The 18,542-nt window shown below is 37.5% G+C and overlaps 1 protein-coding gene across 4 annotated transcripts in view; it reads right to left on the minus strand.

Moving 5' to 3' along the window:
• ASCC1 (activating signal cointegrator 1 complex subunit 1) overlaps positions 1-18,542 on the minus strand; it is a 94,468-nt gene that overhangs the window by 35,452 nt on the left and 40,474 nt on the right. For all 4 annotated transcript variants that reach the window (XM_011236029.3, XM_034662661.1, XM_034662660.1 and 1 more), the window contains exon 7: positions 12,939-13,058. In XM_011236029.3, the coding sequence (XP_011234331.1) occupies positions 12,939-13,058 (120 nt within the window). The remainder of the gene's footprint in view (positions 1-12,938; positions 13,059-18,542) is intronic.

Here is an 18,542-nt window from a genome sequence, read left to right on the forward strand (position 1 = left end):
AACTAAGCAAGCATAGTCCTTGTTATTAAGGAGCCTGCAGTCTACTAAGGTAACTATAAAGGAAGACTTTGGTTTTGACACAAGGAATACAAGATGGTTCAGGTAATTTAAACGTGGAAGAGAGTATAGCTGGGTTGGGACCAGAACAGACTCTTAGGAGGATGGGCTTAGGACAGAAAGCTAACTGTACCCAATTCATTTTGTGTATCTGCCGAATAAGTGAATTTAGTACATAATAAACATTTACTGAACATCTATGAACCTGAATTATAAAAGGTGCTGGATATACAAGGCTGAATAAGAGTATGCCCTGCCATGAAGAATCTTACAGTCTACTTAAGTAAAGGGAAAAGAAAAAAAAAAAGAAAGAAAAGGAAAAAGAAAGGATAGCAATCAGGAAAGACAGCATGTGAACACAAAAAGATGGGAAATAACAGGAGAGAAGTTTTAGTCATAAGAAACAATATTAACCAAGACACAAAGAATCATCAGTAAGTGGTGAGGCTGGCCTGGGCTTGGGCCAAGTGCAAGGGTAGTGGAAGATCAAGTTGAAATATTAAGTTGGTCTTACTGGAAAATTGTCTCATACCTCTTCAGAAGATCTTGAATGCTAGACTGAGGAATATGAATTACTTCAAAAGATGATATGAAAGGATGGGAGATTTTTTTCCTCTCTTCTTTTTTTAAGTTTTTATTTAAATTGAGGTTATTTAACATACAGTGCAATACTAGTGTAAATATAGTGATTCAACATTTCTATACAACACCTGGTGCTCATCACAAGCACACGCATTACTCCCCATCACCTACTTTACCCACACGTACCACATCTTTATCCATTCCTCAATCAGTGGATACCTGGGCTGTTTCCACAATTTGGCTATTGTTGATAATGCTGCTATAAACATCACGGTGCGTGTATCCCTTTGAATTAGTATTTTTGTATTCTTTGGGAAAAATACATTTGTATTCTTTGGGAAAATAGTGCAAATGCTAGATCACAGGATAGTTCTATTTTTAACTTTTTGAGGAACCGCCAGACCGTTCTCCAGAGTGGCTGCAGCAGTCTGCATTCCCATCAACAGTGCAAGAGGGTTACCCTTTCTCCACATGCTTGCCAAAACCTGCTGTTTCTTGTATTGTTGGTTTTAGCCATTCTGACCAGTGTGAAGTGATATCTCACTGTAGTTTGGATTTGCATTTCTGCGGGTAGATTTTTAAGCAAATAAGTCCTATAGCATACAGGCTATGTCCTTAGAAGGACAAATGTAGTTGTATTTCATAAGATCTATACACATTGACATAAAACAAAAGTAACTTCTAGGTTATGTGTCATGAGAAGAATGAACTGTTAACATGTGTCATGAGAAGAATGAACTGTTAACCCATGTGTGTAATGTGGTCCTGCTTATGTAAAATGATTTGCATAGTAGACAATGACTCTCAGCAGTGTTTGTTCTGCTTCCAGTCTACTGGGGAGGAACATGGAGAGGGGCAGGGCAGGGGGAAAGGGAGCCAGTTAATTTTCACTTGACCAATCTGTAAGCCTACACTTTCGTAAAAGAAAACAATGCAAAAAGAAGCAGCTTTGGGGCGCCTGGCTGGCTCAGTCGGTAGAGTGTACAACTCTTGATCTCAGGGTTGTGGGTTTGAGCCCTATGTTGGGTGTTGAGATTATTTAAAAATAAAATCTTAAAAAAAAAAAGGTAGAAGGAAAGCAGCAGCAGCTTGGGTTTGAAAGGAAGATGGCAAACTGAAAGATGGTGCAGAGATACGCCAGGCTGCACTGCTGCGGAATTTAACTCTAACTGCACACATACACATACACTTCTCTCATCTTCTTTTCAGCAAACTTCTCAAAGAGTAGTCGGTCTCCAATTATTCTTTTTTTTTTTTTTTAAAGATTTTTTATTTATTTATTTGACAGAGATAGAGACAGCCAGCGAGAGGGAACACAAGCAGGGGGAGTGGGAGAGGAAGAAGCAGGCTCATAGCAGAGGAGCCTGATGTGGGGCTCGATCCCGCAACGCCGGGATCACGCCCTGAGCCGAAGGCAGACGCTTAACCGCTGTGCCACCCAGGCGCCCCTCCAATTATTCTTAATCCCCTCTTCTGCCCCAGCATGAGCACAGGCTTCGGTCAGACAGAGCAAAGTCAAACTGTAATTCTACCACTTACAACACACGCTAATGACTACTGCCCCTGACCTAAGTAAACCTGACCAAATATAACACTAGCCTGTTATACCAACATTATTAGTAAAAAAAAAAAAAAAAAAAAAAAAAATTCAGATAATCTTAAAAAAAAAAAATCACTTACTATCTGGAAAGAACCACTGATAAGATTTTTATATATTCAGAATAACTGATTTATTTCTCTCTTGCTCTCTTTTCCCACTTTTGAGGATAAAGTAAATGTATATCTACAAATTGTTTTGTAATCTGTTTTCATCAGATAATACTCCATAGTGAATATTTTCCATTTTTCCAAGACATAATTTTTAGTTGATCCCTAGTATTCTCTATTCTACAGATGTTCTATAGTTTATTTCCCACTCATCTGACTGTGATGTTTTCGATTGTTTCCAGTATACACTGCTACATGCAATACTGTAATCGAGATCTCCCACATATACAGATCTGTCCACATATCTGATTAATTCCACTAGAAAAACTCTTATGGGGAGAATTAGCAAGTCCAAGACGTATAAAATAAAAGTGCCAGTTTGCTTTCCGGAAAATTTGTCCTAATTTATAGCTTTACCAGCAGGGACCTTCTCATGTCGCTCATCAAACATCTACTTAGTTTTCTTCTATTTTCAAAATTTGTATGTTTTCTTTTCATAGTTTAGTGCTTAGGTAGATTTAAGGTCCTTCAGGTAAGAGTCATTTTACCCATCTGTGTATCTCTTATGGTGTCTACTTTGTTGGTACTATTTATTTTTGGGTATTTATCTTTTGTCCAACCACTTATTAGCACTTTTACTGATCTCTTATCAATTTTAGAGGGTTTTTTAGTAGACTATAATGTTATCCTCAACAGCAATTTTTGTCTTCTACTGTCCTCTGTTTTATAGTTTAGGATTTAGTGTGAAATTTCCAAACAATGTGTTTAAGAGTAATGGTTATTATAGGCAATCATGCTTTCTTTCTGATTATAATGGCAATAATAAACCCAATAAATTACCATTCACTAGGATTGTTGGTGTCTGCTTTAAAATAGATATTTATCATATTAGGCAATATCTTTCTATTTTCTGAAAGTTTTTAATGAAAAAAAATAGGCTGAATTTCATCAAAAGCCTTTTAGGCATGTATTTAGATATCATTTTTAAATTTGTTCTATTGAGTTGGATGTTATTAGATTTCCTGGTCTTAATCATCTTTGTGTTCCTGAGATTAACCAGCTTAGTCATAATGGATCATATTCATCTGACTCCTACACTCCACCTCTAGAAAACTGCCCAATCAAGCAGATTTTACTCTTCTTGCATCTACGTACCAATTCTTGTCACTACTGTTCTAGTTCAGGCCTTGTTTCTCACCTGGATTCCTATAATGACTTTTAAATACTTCCCCCTCCTGTTCCTGGCTCTTCTTTTCAATTATATATGTAGCCTTATAATTGCATTAAATTTATACAGAACCACTTGAGCAGAACTGATATCTTTATGAAACTAAGCCTATCAATGAACATGAACAATCTATTTATAATTCATAATTTTCTGCAAAAAGGTCTTACACATACTTTGTCATAGTTATTTCCTAAGTACCTTATGGGTTTTGGTGCTACCGTAAATGGGTGGTGTCTTTTTATGTTTTCTCTTCATTGTCATCACTCTAACCTGGCTACTCACTTTCAACTCTAGCCTGGATTGCAATATGACCTGATTTCTCCACTTGCATTCTTTCCCCTCTAATCCATTCTACCACACATTACCCTTTTTAAAATGAAACATCATGGGGCGCCTGGTGGCATAGCGGTTAAGCGTCTGCCTTCGGCTCAGGGCATGATCCCGGCGTTCTGGGATCGAGCCCCACATCAGGCTCCTCTGCTATGAGCCTGCTTCTTCCTCTCCCACTCCCCCTGCTTGTGGTTCCCTCTCTTGCTGGCTGTCTCTATCTCTGTCAAATAAATAAATAAAATCTTAAAAAAAAAAATAAAAAAAAAAAAAATGAAAGATCATGTCACTATATTGCTTCAACCCTTCAGTGCACCTAGGAAAACAAGACAAATTCTTTAGCAACTGTCTAGACCTTGTGTAATCAAGTCTCTGTCTGCCTCTCTGGCCTCATCTCCCTTGTTTATCGCCCCTGGTCTTCTTTAAGTGCTGAAACACACTAAGCTCTCTCCAGGTCTTTGCACTTGCTCTTCCCTCTGCCTAGTACACTCTTACCACCATTCTTTTGTGTCTTTTAAGTCTGAACTCAAATGTCAACTCCTTAGAGATGCATCCCCTGACCACTGCATCTGAAGTAGGTCCCCTATGTTATTCCTTTTATCCTCTTGTTTCTTTTTCAGAATCTACTGTAGTTTATAATTATTTTATTCACTTTTTTTTTGTCTGTTTCCTCTTTGGACAGCTAGAGTGGGTCTGGAGGATCCAAGATGGCCCCACTCACATGACTGGAGCCTTGGTTCTGGCTGTCGACTGGGACACCTTAGTTCTTTTCCTCATGGTCTCTTTTTCCAGCTGGAAAGTTTGGACTTCCCTAAAGAGCAACTGTGTCCTAAGAGATTAACTCTGACCACAAAAGCTGCAAGATCTCTAAAGGCCTAGCATTGACAGTCGTCTAAATCATTCCTATCCCATTCTATTAGTCAAAGCAAGTCACAGGGCTGGTGTCCTTTTTAAATGATGTTTTCTGTTTGTTGCTGGTATACAGAAAAGCAATTGACTTCATTATACTAATTTTATAGCCAATCGCTTTACTAAACTCTCTTATTATTTTTAATAACTTGGTAATTGTAAATAACCTTGCTTTATTTCTGGTCAGAAAATGTCATTTGTAATATACTAACTTACTGAAATATATTAAGCCTTACATTATGATCTACTGTGTACCCCCATTTTTCTTTCAACTGTTCCATACGTCTGAAAATATGAATTCTCTAATTGCTGGGTATATAATTGCAGAAATGACTACTATATTAAATGTTAATTGTCAAAATCTTCTGTATCTTTACTGATTTTACATCGCTTGACCTATCAATAATTGGAAGATATGTCACAATCTCCTCCTATGATCACAGATTTCTCAATTTCTCCCCAATAAAAAAATTAATTATGCAAATTTGGTTTAATCAACTAGAACAATCCAGGTTCCAGTGGGTTCACACAAGTTCAAAATTATATCATCTTGGTAAATTGTTTATCATTATGTAACAGTCCTCTCTATTGCTAACCTAACATGTTTGATGTTAATTCTGTTATGCCAACTTCCTTCTGGTATTTGCCTAGTATATCTTTTTCCTTTCTACTACTGCAACTCTGGCTAAGAGCATATAACTGAATTTTGTTTAATCTTTCTTAACCCGTGAGTTTATTAACAGGTATCATGAATATATAAATCTAGATAGATAGATAGATAGATAGATAGATATCTGGACTTACCATCTTACGTTTAAATATCCATTCCACTTTTTTCTACGCTTCTTGCTCCTTTTTATAAATTTATTCCTTTGTTCTTTTTCTCCCTACTTGTTATTTATACACTCTATTTTAGATTTACTTTTAAATTTTTAATGTATGCATTTAGCTTAACAAAGCTAAAAAATATCTTAACACCCTGTCCCCAAATAATAATTTTAAAAAACTAGAATACTTCAACTCCAGAATTCTCTTCAGTCTTGACTTACAGTGCTCTTAGCTGACATATATGTTAACTGAACAATGTTCTCTTTTTTACATTTTTATTTATTTTTAGCTCTTTTAAAAAAAAAAAACTCCCTACTAAAAAGTAATTATTTTATATGGACAATGTCTGCCATTTTATGTATTTAGCATTCTTTTCTGAATCTCATACTAACCTTCCTACACCTCAGACATTCTGGATTCGTTTTCCTTTTCTTGAAATATATCCTTTATACATTCCTTTACTGCAGACATCTCACAGTGATAAATTCTCTGAGTTTCTGTTCATCTGTAACAGTCTTCATTTCACCTTCGTTCATTTTTTTAAAGATTTATTCATTTGAGAGACAGAGAGAGCAAGCATGAGAGGGAGAGGATGAGGGACAGTGAGAGAGAATCTCCAGCAGATCCCCCACGCTGTGCGCGGAGCCTGATGTAGGGCTTGATCTCAGGACCCTGAGATTATGACCTGAGCTGTAACCAAGAGTTGGATACTTAACTGACTGTGCCACCCAGGTGCCCCCATTTCACCTTTGTTCTTAAAGATTTTTTTTCTGAGTACACAACTCCAGGTTCATCATTATTTTCTCTAGAAAATATTCTGCTGCCTTTTGAGTTCCATTATTGCTCCTGAGAGTTCCTTGTAACTGTCACTCCTTTGTGGGTGACTTCTTTTAGGATCTGTCTTTGGTGCTCTGCAGTTCCATTAAGGTTTATCTTGATATGGATCTTGTTTTATTTATTCTGCTCATTCTTTTATCTAGTGCCAATGTCAATCCAAGCCCCTCTAATTTCTTCACATGGCCATCTCATCTTTACCCTACCTTTTCCTCACTAAACTTCATCCATATCTGGAATTCTCTAGACTTTTTCTTGCCTCGGGGCTTTTGCTCTGTATTTTCTTTTGCCTAGAACAAAAGGTGGGAAGAGCCTTCCCACCTCTCCTTTGGCAGCAAACTCTCACTTCTTTAGATCTCAATTCAATATTGATTCCTGAGAGGCTTTCCTTGACCCCGCCCTCCCTCCAGGCTATGCTCGTTCCTCTAACAGCGTACCATTTTCCCTCTGCTTCATCTTTATCACCCTTAGCGATTACAGTTGACCCTTGAACAATGCCGGGGTTAAGGGCACCAAACGCTGTGCAGTTGAAAATCCATGGCTAACTTTTGAGTCCTCTAAAACTTAACTACTGACAGCCTACAGTTGATGGGAAGCCTTACTTAGAACATGAAGAGTAGATGAACACATATTATACATTAACACGTTACGCATATTATATACTGTATTCTTACAATAAAGTAAGCTAGAGAAAAGAAAACGTTATTAAGAAAATCCTAAGGAAAATAGATTTACAGTACTGTACTGTATTTATTGAAAAAAATGTGCATGTAAGTGGACTCATGCAGTTCAAATCCATGTTGTTCAAGGGTCAACTATACATTTACGTGTTGTTAGCATCTGTTTCCTCCACTAGTCTGTATACGACGTAGGGATAATGACTGCACCTGGCTTCATTCACCATCCTATACTCATAGTCTAGCACAGTGCCTGGCAAACAACATGCACTCAATAAATTCATGTTGAATAAACAAGTGACCAAATGAGAATCCAACCTCCTTTACATGGCATATAACAGTGCTCCTAGAGCTGCACTTGTTACTTATTCCCTTTCCTAAAATGCTACTCTCTCAGCCTGCAAACTCCTTTTTCAGCAGAGAAATGGAGCCTTCCTTTACAAAACTTGCCCACACATGAGCACAGTTTTGCTGCCTGTCGATGCACCCCTAGAATCTCAATCATAGCCCTCACCCCAGTGTACTCTAATTACTGACATCTGCCTCCTCCTCAAGATGGAAGCCCTAGAGTCCGCTGCACCTCACAGGCTGGGCGTTCGAGAAATGCCTGAGGGAAAAGAGGACTGGCAATGCACTGCAGGGTGGAACACCTGATGGTGCCAGGTCTTTGAGGACATAAGAAGGAATGAGATCAGGAGATGAAGAGATTAGCCTCACCAGAGATAACATATGCCACTCTTCAAAAAGAGAATGAAATCAAGTGGGCTAGGGTGATGAAAACAGACTGAGGGGAAAAGGAAGGAAGTTGCTGAGCTGACTTTATGTTCTCAGCAAAATGTGAGGCAGCCATTACTCTTAAAGGAACAAGGATGGAAGCTCGTGTGATGGTACCAGACAGAACAGAACAGCCACTTTGTTCAATGCTTAAGTCTTAGCAACAGCGGACTACCACGTAATGAGTACAAGACTACCACAAATTCCTTACCCAGTCATGCTTTCCCAAACCCAAGGATGCATCAATAAGTGAACCTACATTGTCCCAGCTCAAAGTTTCCAGAGGTAAAATCCGATCTAAGTGGTTCCATCCTTTTAAAGGTCAGTCACTTCACATTCAAACATTTTAAGGGAAGGAACCTCTGATTTAAACTACACGAAATCATACAAAGAAAGTTGAATGTATTTTTAATACAACATGGCCTCTCTCCCATGCCTCCTGCACTGAGCAGTATCTCTTCATATAAACAAACAAAAAGATGTAATGTTCCTTTCTGTATCAATTTGCACAGTCTTCCAAATCACCTTGCACAAAGGAGGCATTCGAATAGTTTTAAAATTGAAATAAATAAGAGGTGTTTAAGTCTCTTAGTAATTCCCACAAATTTGAGGAGGGAAATTTACAAATCTTTCTGAAGTAACATAAACATGTCTCTCCTTGTGAAAGAGGAATGGGCAATAGAAAAAAAATAGAGCAGTAAGAGAGGTGGGAATTACTCAAAAATGTTCTTTGTTGATCACACTAGTGGATTCAGTGGATATCTCATCAGACCTTTCAATTTACAAAGCCCTGACAACAGTTAAGTGTGCAAAATTTGTAAGGGCTGGATCTATGGGAAAATAATGCGTGTATTCACCTTTGAAGTACCCACTGTTTCATTCATGTGGGTACCAATTATGTCTGAGCACTGTCTTCAAAAGCCATCTAGCTTCTATAGCTCTTATTTTCTTCCAATCTCAAAAACCTATTATTCTTTACACTTGAAGACCTCCAAGAGAACAAAGGGTCTAACTATTAAAGCAAAAGGTAAAGATATCCAATGGGAAAACTCAAAGTAATGATTTTATTATCTCTTCCCAGAGACTCTCTTTTTCCCTCTGGGGGCCACGGAGAATAAATAAAAACTGTGGAGCCGTAGGTTAGGAAAAATTCACTATTTTATTTAATGAAATGCTGTAATCCCATCTAAATTTTCCATATAGCTTCATGTTAACTGTATGTCTATAGGCTATCACAGATTTCAGTTCTACAACAGTAAGGTTTAAACTAGTATGAATAAAAAGTAAATAAATCCCATAACAGATAATAAGGAAAGAAATTAACAGAGGTCACGCTAAGTGGCTATGATGCTCTATAAAACTACAAGGTTAATCAAGGAAATAAAAACTTTAGTACAAAGTGAATCAGCCCAAAAGAATTGAAGACAGCCCTATTCACAACAGCCAAAAGGTGGAAACAACCCAAATGTCCACCAACTGATGAATGGATAAACAAAAATGTAGTCTCTCTATACAATGGAATGTCACTCAGCCATAAAAAGGAGTGAAGTACTGATCCATGCTACAACATGGATACACCCTGGAAAACGTTATGCTGAGTGACAGAAGCCAGACACAAAAGGCCACATATTGTGTGGTTCCATTTATAGGAAATATCCAGAAGAGGCAAACCCATAAAGGCAGTCAGTGGATTAGTGGTTGCCAGGAGCTGGGGAGAGGAGAATAGAGGGGTATGGAAGAATGGGAATGACTACTTCAAAGGTACAGGATTTCCTTTTGGGGTGATTAAAATGTTCTGGAACTAAACACTGGTGATGGTTGCACAACGTTGTTGATGTCCTTAATGCCACTGAACTATATACTTTAAAATGGTTGAAATGGTGATTTTTATGTTATGTGAATTTTACCACTTTCAAAAAAAAAAGTGGGTCACAACTTTCCATTTTATTCTAGAAATAAGAATTGGAACATAGTGTATCCTACTTAACCTAGCAAACACACACTGAAAACCTTTATTCTGACCTACAAATTCCGAGCATGATTTTGCTGTGTATGCATTCCTTAGCCCAACTACTTAAACTCTCTGAACCTCCCTATCTACAAAACGGGCATACTAACAGCATCTATCTTATACAGATGTTGCAAAGATAAAATGGAGATAATACTGTCTAAGCACAGTGCCAGGTAAGAGTAACTGCAAAACAAGTTAGTTATAATTTCCCCGGAAACTCTACAATCTTCAATGTTAGAAATAAAACCTTACCCAGATCAAAGACTGTTGCAGGATCATTTGTGGACCTTTGGAGTTCCCTGAGACTCTTTGAGAGTTGAGAGGAGTCCATGAAGTCAAAACTATATTTATATCAATTGTAGGACATTATTTGCCTTTTTCACTGTTATGACATTTACATGGACAGAGCAAAAGCAATGCTGGGTAAAACTGTTGGCACCTTAGCATGAATTAAGACATAGCATCAAACTGTACTAGCAGTAATATATTCCTCACTACACATCCACAGTTTTTTTATTTAAATCTAGTTTCATTTATACTTGATGAAACAGTAAAAATGATCAATTTTATTAAATCTCAGGCCTTTAGTATATGCGTTTTTTTTAAACAAAGATTTTATTTATGTATTTGAGAGAAAGAGAGAGAGAGAGAGCATGAGCAGGGCAGAGGCAGAGGGAGAAGCAGACTCCGGGCTGAGCAGAGAACCTGACACGGGGCTCCACCCCAGGACCCTGGGATCATGACCTGAGCCAAAGGCAGAAGCTGAACTGACTGATCCAAGCATGTGCCCTGAGTACATGCCTTTTTAAGATCCCTGTGTGATAAGCTAGCAGTATGTATGAAGCAGTTGGGCTGTATACCAAAGTAGAAGGCTCTCTGCAGGAAAAGCACTTGTCAGGTTTTCAGAGCTGGAGTTGAACTAGCCTCTTTGTCCATGAACACCATTTGTATTTGAAAGAACGACTGACAGACAAATTATGGTGATTCAGACTTGGTTATCTGACAGACATTTTCTCAAAAAAGAACTTTAAGGAAAACAGTATTTTTGGCCAATAATAAAATTCAAGCTTTCAAGTGAAAATGAGAATTTTAGAAAATGTGTATCTGCTACCATGAGCTTGACAGCAGCTTCCTAATACTTAAAGACTGTGATGAAATTAGCAGCACGATTAATACATTTTTAATATTGCATAATGAAATGTGTCAACATTTGAAAGATCTGCATAACTCAGTGAACCAATAAGTTCTAAGTGACCAATACAAAATTGTGCATGGGTCAAAGATCCAGTCAAAATGCAAAAGAGACCAATGGATTTTAACGTAAGAGTATGAAATGTTCGCCAATCGGGTTTCTGATTTCACATTGCAAATGACCTTTTTGAAACTATAACTTTTCAAGTTTTAGTGTAGTACCAAATATCCAGAATCATCTGAAAATACCATTAAAGTACTCTTCACTTTCCCAAATACATTTCTGTGTGAGTCCAGATTTTCTTATATACTTAAATCAAAACAACATACTGCAACAGACTGAACAGAGAAGCAGATATGAGAACCCACCTGTCTTCTATTAAGGAAACTTACAAAAATGTAAAACGATGCCTATCTTCTCACTAAATATTTTTGGTTTGGGAAATAGATTTCTCATGAAAAATGTGTTATTTATGTAAACAAAAAATATCTTGTTACCATTTTTAATAAACTATCAAATGTTAAATTTTGTGGTTTTAACTTCTAATAAGGTAAGTATTGATAAGTATAACCCATATAAAGAGAGGCTCTTTGGTGTCCTCAATAATTTTTAAGAAATTAAAGTGATTATGTGACCAAAAAGTTTGAGAAGTGCTACCTTATCATTCACTGTTTTTGTTCACAAAACTGAAAAGTAATCTACCCCACAGCAGCCCTACAACATGGTGAAGACATTTGGATAGTTATAGCTTATAACACAAAGTAAGTGATCCATACTAGATATCAAATTCCAACCCAGTACAAATGTTTTAGGATGTCCTAAAGGAACAATGCGCCCCCCCTACTTTTTAAGGTAAGGTATTAGAATGCTATTTAGCCATATGCCAGTATCTAGGAAAAGACAAATCTGGTCCAAAACACACACAAGACCAGATTCTATATCGTCCTTTCCCACCTTCCTCCCTTCACTTACAATTGAATTGAGATAGGAGATAATTGAGAATATCAATTTGAACTGAGATAAGAGACACCTTACAAGGGATCCTCTACAAAAGCAAATCAATCTGGGGGCCTGCCTAGAGACTTTGATTCTGTCTAGAGGGTTTCTGGTTCAGCGTGAGCTCTGTTCTGTCCTGCCTTAATAAAAACACCACAAAAACAAACTTCCAATTCAAGTTTAGCTCCTCTACTCACTGAAGACCTTGACTAGACTAATAAATGGTGTTAACATCGGAAATGGCTCTGAATGCCTAGGCTAGCCTCAGAAATAGCCTGGTTTGCAGACCAAGAATCCCTACAAGTGATCTAAGTGTGATAATAACACCAGTAAAGAACAGTAAACACTTGTTGATGTGTGTTTTGATGATGTTTGCATGCGCTAAGCAGTGTTCTAAGCATTCCTGTCAGTTAACTTAATCCTAATGATCTTACGGAGTTTGTATAGTTATCCCCCTTTTGTCCTGGTATTCACTAGATCTGCATTATGTCACTTTTACAACTACCATCCTAAATTTCCATTTTTCCTGCCTCCTATAACCCTGAGAAACATGAAGACAGCACTGAGCTCATAGGAACTAGATTGCTATAATCAATATCTACCACCCAAGTAACTCAATAATTATCAGATTAAAATCTGATCCTTTTTCCTACAACAAATTCCTCTTTTAAGATATTACCTTCCTATGTTAAAAAAAGAAAACTGACACATTCTACAATAATAAGATCTCAAAGAAAAGGAATAAAACTTGTTGAACTTCTAGGAATGCTTTTAGGAACTTCTTGATGGAAGCAAAGAAGCATTCCAGAAACATACCTGTTGGAGCCATCTTTCATATGGACTTTGGCATAAAGAACATCCACCATGCCAGGATCATCGTTCATGTATTCTATCCCTGCCATCTCTACTTCTAGGGGTTTGCCCCCAGAAATGTCACTGCAAAGGAAAGAACATTAGATTTTTATAATTGTTTAAACTGAAAGGACCATTATATTTTAAACATGGTTATTATACATAATCAAATATTACATATGAAATCGTTGGGGTTTTTTTTTTACTAACAATATTATCTAATCATCCTTCTAATTTCAAAATTAACACGTTCTATGCACACCAACTAGAAACACAAGTATTTCCAAAGTCACACTATAGTTATCTCAATACCAATTTATTAAGACTCAGAGGAAAAAGCCGAGGAATGACAGTTCTGATTGACAAAGACATTCACTGTGTTGCTCATCTCTCGGGCTTTATTTCATTATTTCTACAAGCCGCAAACACCATTTTACTCATCTAACAATGGTGGAGGCATAAAGTAGTATCACATCTGTAACAGCAATTTGGCAGTATTTATAAAAAGGCTTCAAGAATAGAAACCCTTTTTTGTCCAAGTAATTCAATTTCTAGGAGCCAAACCTAAGGAAATAATTATGAATTCAGCTACATATCCAACCATAGCTGATAAAGGAAAGCTCTTTACAGAAGAATTCCAACTGATAAACGCAGAAATAATGATGAAATTAGAATATCACCATTTTGCAATCCCTGAGAAATAATGGATGAAGACAATGATTAGCAATGGCTGCTAAAACTTAACGGCAAATGGCTGGGGAAAGTATAGAGAGATCCCTATAGGGGGCTGCCCACACCTGAACCCATAATCAGGCTTATCACACACACGAAAAAGAACAACCAGACAATACATACTTCCTGATATGATGTAACAGGTTATACTCATCCTCATGAAAAATAATTTATGCATAGGGTTTGACTGAGGCATTGTTTGGAGCAGCCAAAGATTGGCAACAGATTAAATACTCAACAGGGTTTTAAGAAAAGGTGCATGACAATGTACATGCTATATATTACTACTTGTGCAAAAGATAGGGGTAAGAAAATTTACACATACACACACACACACACGTATACATTTCCTTGTACATACATAAACTCTCTGGAAGGATACAAAGAAACTACTAAAATCTGTTGCCTTTAGAGAGGAGAGCAGGATGCTTGGTGGGAATAGCAGTGGAAAGGAAACTTCACTGCATATCCTTTGAATCTTTAAAATTTTTAATAAATGTGTTTAAAACCCTACGAGGCCAGGAAGTCTATCCCTCTTGTCTACTCCTATATCCCCAGCACCTGGTACAGTGCCTTCTATGAAATAGGTACTCCATAAATCTCTGGTAAACACTGATCAGGTGTTCTAAAGAGAGAAGCTTTTCTGGATTTTGAGAATTTTGAGAAGACTGTGGATGGACACATGCTTATATTGTCAAAACCATGTGGTACTCCTCAAAGACAAAAGGATGTTAGGACCCATCAAAAGGCAATTCTCAAAAAAGCAAAACAAAAAAGTCCTCTTGATATTGAACCAAGGCCACAGGGAGACCTTTTGTAGCCTAGGAATATTCATAGTAAAGATTCTCTTAGGGGCATGTGGGTGGCTCAGTCAGTTAAGCATCTGCCTTTGACTCAGGTCATGATCCCACGGTCCTGGGATCGAGCCCCGCACCGGACTCCCTGCTCAGTGGGGAGTCTGCTTCTCCCTCTCCCTCCCCACCACCCTGCTCATGTTTTCTCTCCCTCTCAAATAAATAAAATCTTAAAAAAAAAAAAAAAGTTTCCTTTAAAACTTCAAGACCATATTATTGCACAAGACCAGGATTTCTTTCAGTAAGAAACTAAATAACTATTTTGGACAGATATTCGAGAAAAATTATTGCCTCCATCATAAGTATCCCTATTACCACCTCTAGTAAGTGAGATACTCTAAAACACAAGCCAAGCTCTGAACTGTTATTACCTGAGGCCTGTAGCTTCAACCAACAACACAGTGTATCTCCATTCCAAGTAACAGCCAAAGACTTCAATATGAAAGACTGCCATTCAATCCTACCAAAGTGCAGCCAACCAAACTCACGTGAGAAAAACAGGTTAACACTGACTATAAATTCCTCTACTGGTTTCAGCTCTAACCCTGCATAGTTAGATCACCCAAAAGCACATACCACTGGTTTAGTTTCCCGCTAAAATGTTTTTACTGGATTATGTCTAATGTTATACCCTCAAATTCTAGGGATCAATACAAGAGAGAACCATGTGAACACTGTTTTTGTATCTTCTGCAAAATTCCTGTTGAAGACACTGCTCATCATCATTTTGGTTTAATATTTACATGACAAGTTTTTCTCGGATTGAGAATGAGCAAAGGATTCTCTCCTTAAAAAATTGTTCTCCTCCTTTTTATCAGATAAGAAGTATAATCGATGTGTTTCCTTCTGGAATGTAGTTCAAGTATACCAGTGCTTGAAAACTACCAAATTCTATTTATTTATGACCTTTCCTTGGTTTTTAGGTAAACATTTTCTCCCCATTCCATCTTTATGGTTTCTGAGCTCCCTGACTTTAACATTTTTTTTGTATGTATGTCCTCACTTCGAACCACCTCAAATCTTTAGAATGAGAGGGGGTACCAAGAACAACAAAAAATGAAACAAAGAAACAGGATCTAAAGCCTGCTTTAGGCATAGGATCAGAAACTCTTCCGACCTTCCCTAGGATGTACCAAGAGGGAGAGAAATTCGGTGGTTTGCCTGATAAATGCTCTTTGTCTTAGTGACAAAACTTTTCCACCCAAGACACCAGTGAGCACACTTTTCAACTGAGTGACATCTGAGGCAATGATTGGGAACCAACATTTGTCCGTGGGTATTCTTCCTTTTCTCTCCTCACTCTTGTCCCTTTTTACCTTATTATTTGGTGTTACCTCAGGCCTATGGGGAACACTTAGCTACAAGAAGAGTGATACTGGGGGGGCGCCTGGGTGGCACAGCGGTTAAGCGTCTGCCTTCGGCTCAGGGCGTGATCCCGGCGTTATGGGCGAGTCCCACATCAGGCTCCTCTGCTATGGAGCCTGCTTCTTCCTCTCCCACTCCTCCTGCTTGTGTTCCCTCTCTCGCTGGCTGTCTCTCTCTCTGTCGAATAAATTAAAAAAAAAAGAAGAAGAAGAGTGATACTGGAATTTAAAAGTGCTGCATATCTGTCAGACTACATACTCAGAGCCACTGCATGGCTTGTGCTCTACATCTCACGAAGAAAAGTCACAAGGGAGACATTTAAAGCTTCAGCGTTTACTGAACACTGAATAATTCATTTGAAATCGATAGAGCTACATGAGCCGTTAGCCTGAGAACTGACATCAAAGTTCTGTTTCTGGTCAGGTAACATCCCTTGAACTCAAAAAACACCTTAAAATTTAAAACAAATATTCAACTACCCATTTCTTTAAAATATCTAGATAGCAGCACAGTTTTTAGTTCAATCCGAGCCTAGTCCCATTTATTTAATATCTCAATTTAAAAAGCCATCTAAGTAAGTACTACAGCATGTTCTATATGAGTCTGTTCAATTTCAGTGTTTTCCTTTCTCATATTTTAATTTGGAATCTTTACATCATAAAAGGTTCAGATTAGAAATACCATTATTTACTGACAGTCTCTCTAAGTATACCAAGTACAAAGGCTGAGCTCAAAGAGTAAGAATAAGGAAGGGAAAAAAGCTAAATGATACATTTTACTCACCAGGGCTACAATATAAGTGTGTGTGCACGTGTGTGTTCATGCGTGTGTGTGTGTGTGTGTGTGTGTGTGTGTGTGTGTGTGTGTGTGTGTGTATACACGAACTTTTTTTTAGGAAACATTTTTTTTCCTTTTAGGGAAACAAGGCACTTTTAACCAATCTAAACAGCCAATTCTGATTCTCCTTCTCCTCAGAAATAAATTAATTTTGCACTACGTACTTTTTAAACAAGAGTATGTGGCAGAGGAGAAGGTGGGAGAAGTGGGCTGGGGAGGTTCACTTTACTTGCTGGTTTCAAATCTTTCCAGCTTTTTTGAAAAAAGCATCTTCAAAAAAATTTCTGCCTGCACTGCACATTTTTGGCAGTGCAACTTTGTCCTATTTCAAAAGCTTTGCTGAATTTGAAAAACTACAATTACTGTTTTCATCCTGTCATGTCAAAAATTCTTAGGAACTATTAAGGCTGCTCTTCATTTCCTATGCACACCAACCCTGACATGCTTAAAGGGCTCAGATTTGGCATTTAGTCACAAAAGGCACCAAGAGACACAAAAGGGAGGAACTCAGCTAAATCCTCACATAGCTCAGGATAAAGCTTCAGTGATTAAAAACCTGTGACCTGATTTTCCTAGGTAAAAAACCAAATACTTCCTGAAACAAATATTTTATCTACCTTTAAATTTCTTCTTAGTAAGATTATCCCAATGGCAGCCAAGAAAATGCGGCTGCTGTCAGTTTCACTTAGCAAAAAATGATCCGGAAATAAGTTAAGGTATCAGGACTAACTCTTAAACCACGTAACATTGCTCTGTTTTGTAAGGTGAAGCAGAAAGTTTTATCTTAGGCAAGGAAATTGTAAATAATTACAAACACCCAAGAATTTTGAATTTGAGGTTAAGATGGAGAGAAAGTTATGTCCATCAGTGAGCAAAGATCAAGACAAAGAAGTATTCTTTGCAGACTGCAAACCCAATCAGCTTAGATTTTGCTCAAGAAAAATATCTTGTCCTCAAAACAATGGAAAAGGAGAACTGGCCCACACATAAGTCATTATATTAGACAGTTTCATACACAACATACACATAAGAAAAATTTTAATCCTTTTACCTTGTCTTATCCAATGAACTAGGGAACCCACTTCTACAAGACCGTATTTAAATATTACGGGACCTGAATATTATAACTGAATTAAAAAAAACCTCTTCAAATGAGTCATTTTCCAAATTTCTTATTCTTCATCAATCTTAAGAAAAAGGAGCAAACGGGAGGGAAAAGATGATTCTTTAAAAGAAAGCTGTTAGGTCAGATGTATATGTATATTAAAATTTTATAGTAAAAAGAATAACAACTCTGCCCGCAGAATAGCAATGTTTTCCCTGAGCCAAAACAGACTGCTTAGACAGTTTTTGGTATAAATAAAGGTATAAAAACTACCCGTATTTTAAAAAGAAAATTAAAGTCCATTTCTTGAAATACAATGAAGACCTTTGTAAGGAATCTCATAATATCTGAGTTACTGTAGTAACAGAATAATGGCCCTCCAGAGACGCTCACAATGGCCCTCCCGAGAGGCTCACATCTTATTCTCTGGAATTTGTAAATATGCTACCTTACGTGGCAGACAGACTTTTGCAGATGTGATTAAGGTAAAGGAGTTTGAGATGGAACAATTATCCTGGATTATCGGGATGGGCTAAATCAAATCACAAGTCCTTAAAAGCAGTGAACCTGCCCCTCTTAAGGCCAGAGAGAGAGATGCAATAACAAAAGGGTCAGAGAGAAGGAAAGCTGCTATTGCTGAAGGTGGAGGAAGGGGGTGACTAGCCAAAGAATGTG

Source organism: Ailuropoda melanoleuca, chromosome 6 (assembly GCF_002007445.2).
Source record: "Ailuropoda melanoleuca isolate Jingjing chromosome 6, ASM200744v2, whole genome shotgun sequence".
NCBI classification, from domain to species: domain Eukaryota; kingdom Metazoa; phylum Chordata; class Mammalia; order Carnivora; family Ursidae; genus Ailuropoda; species Ailuropoda melanoleuca.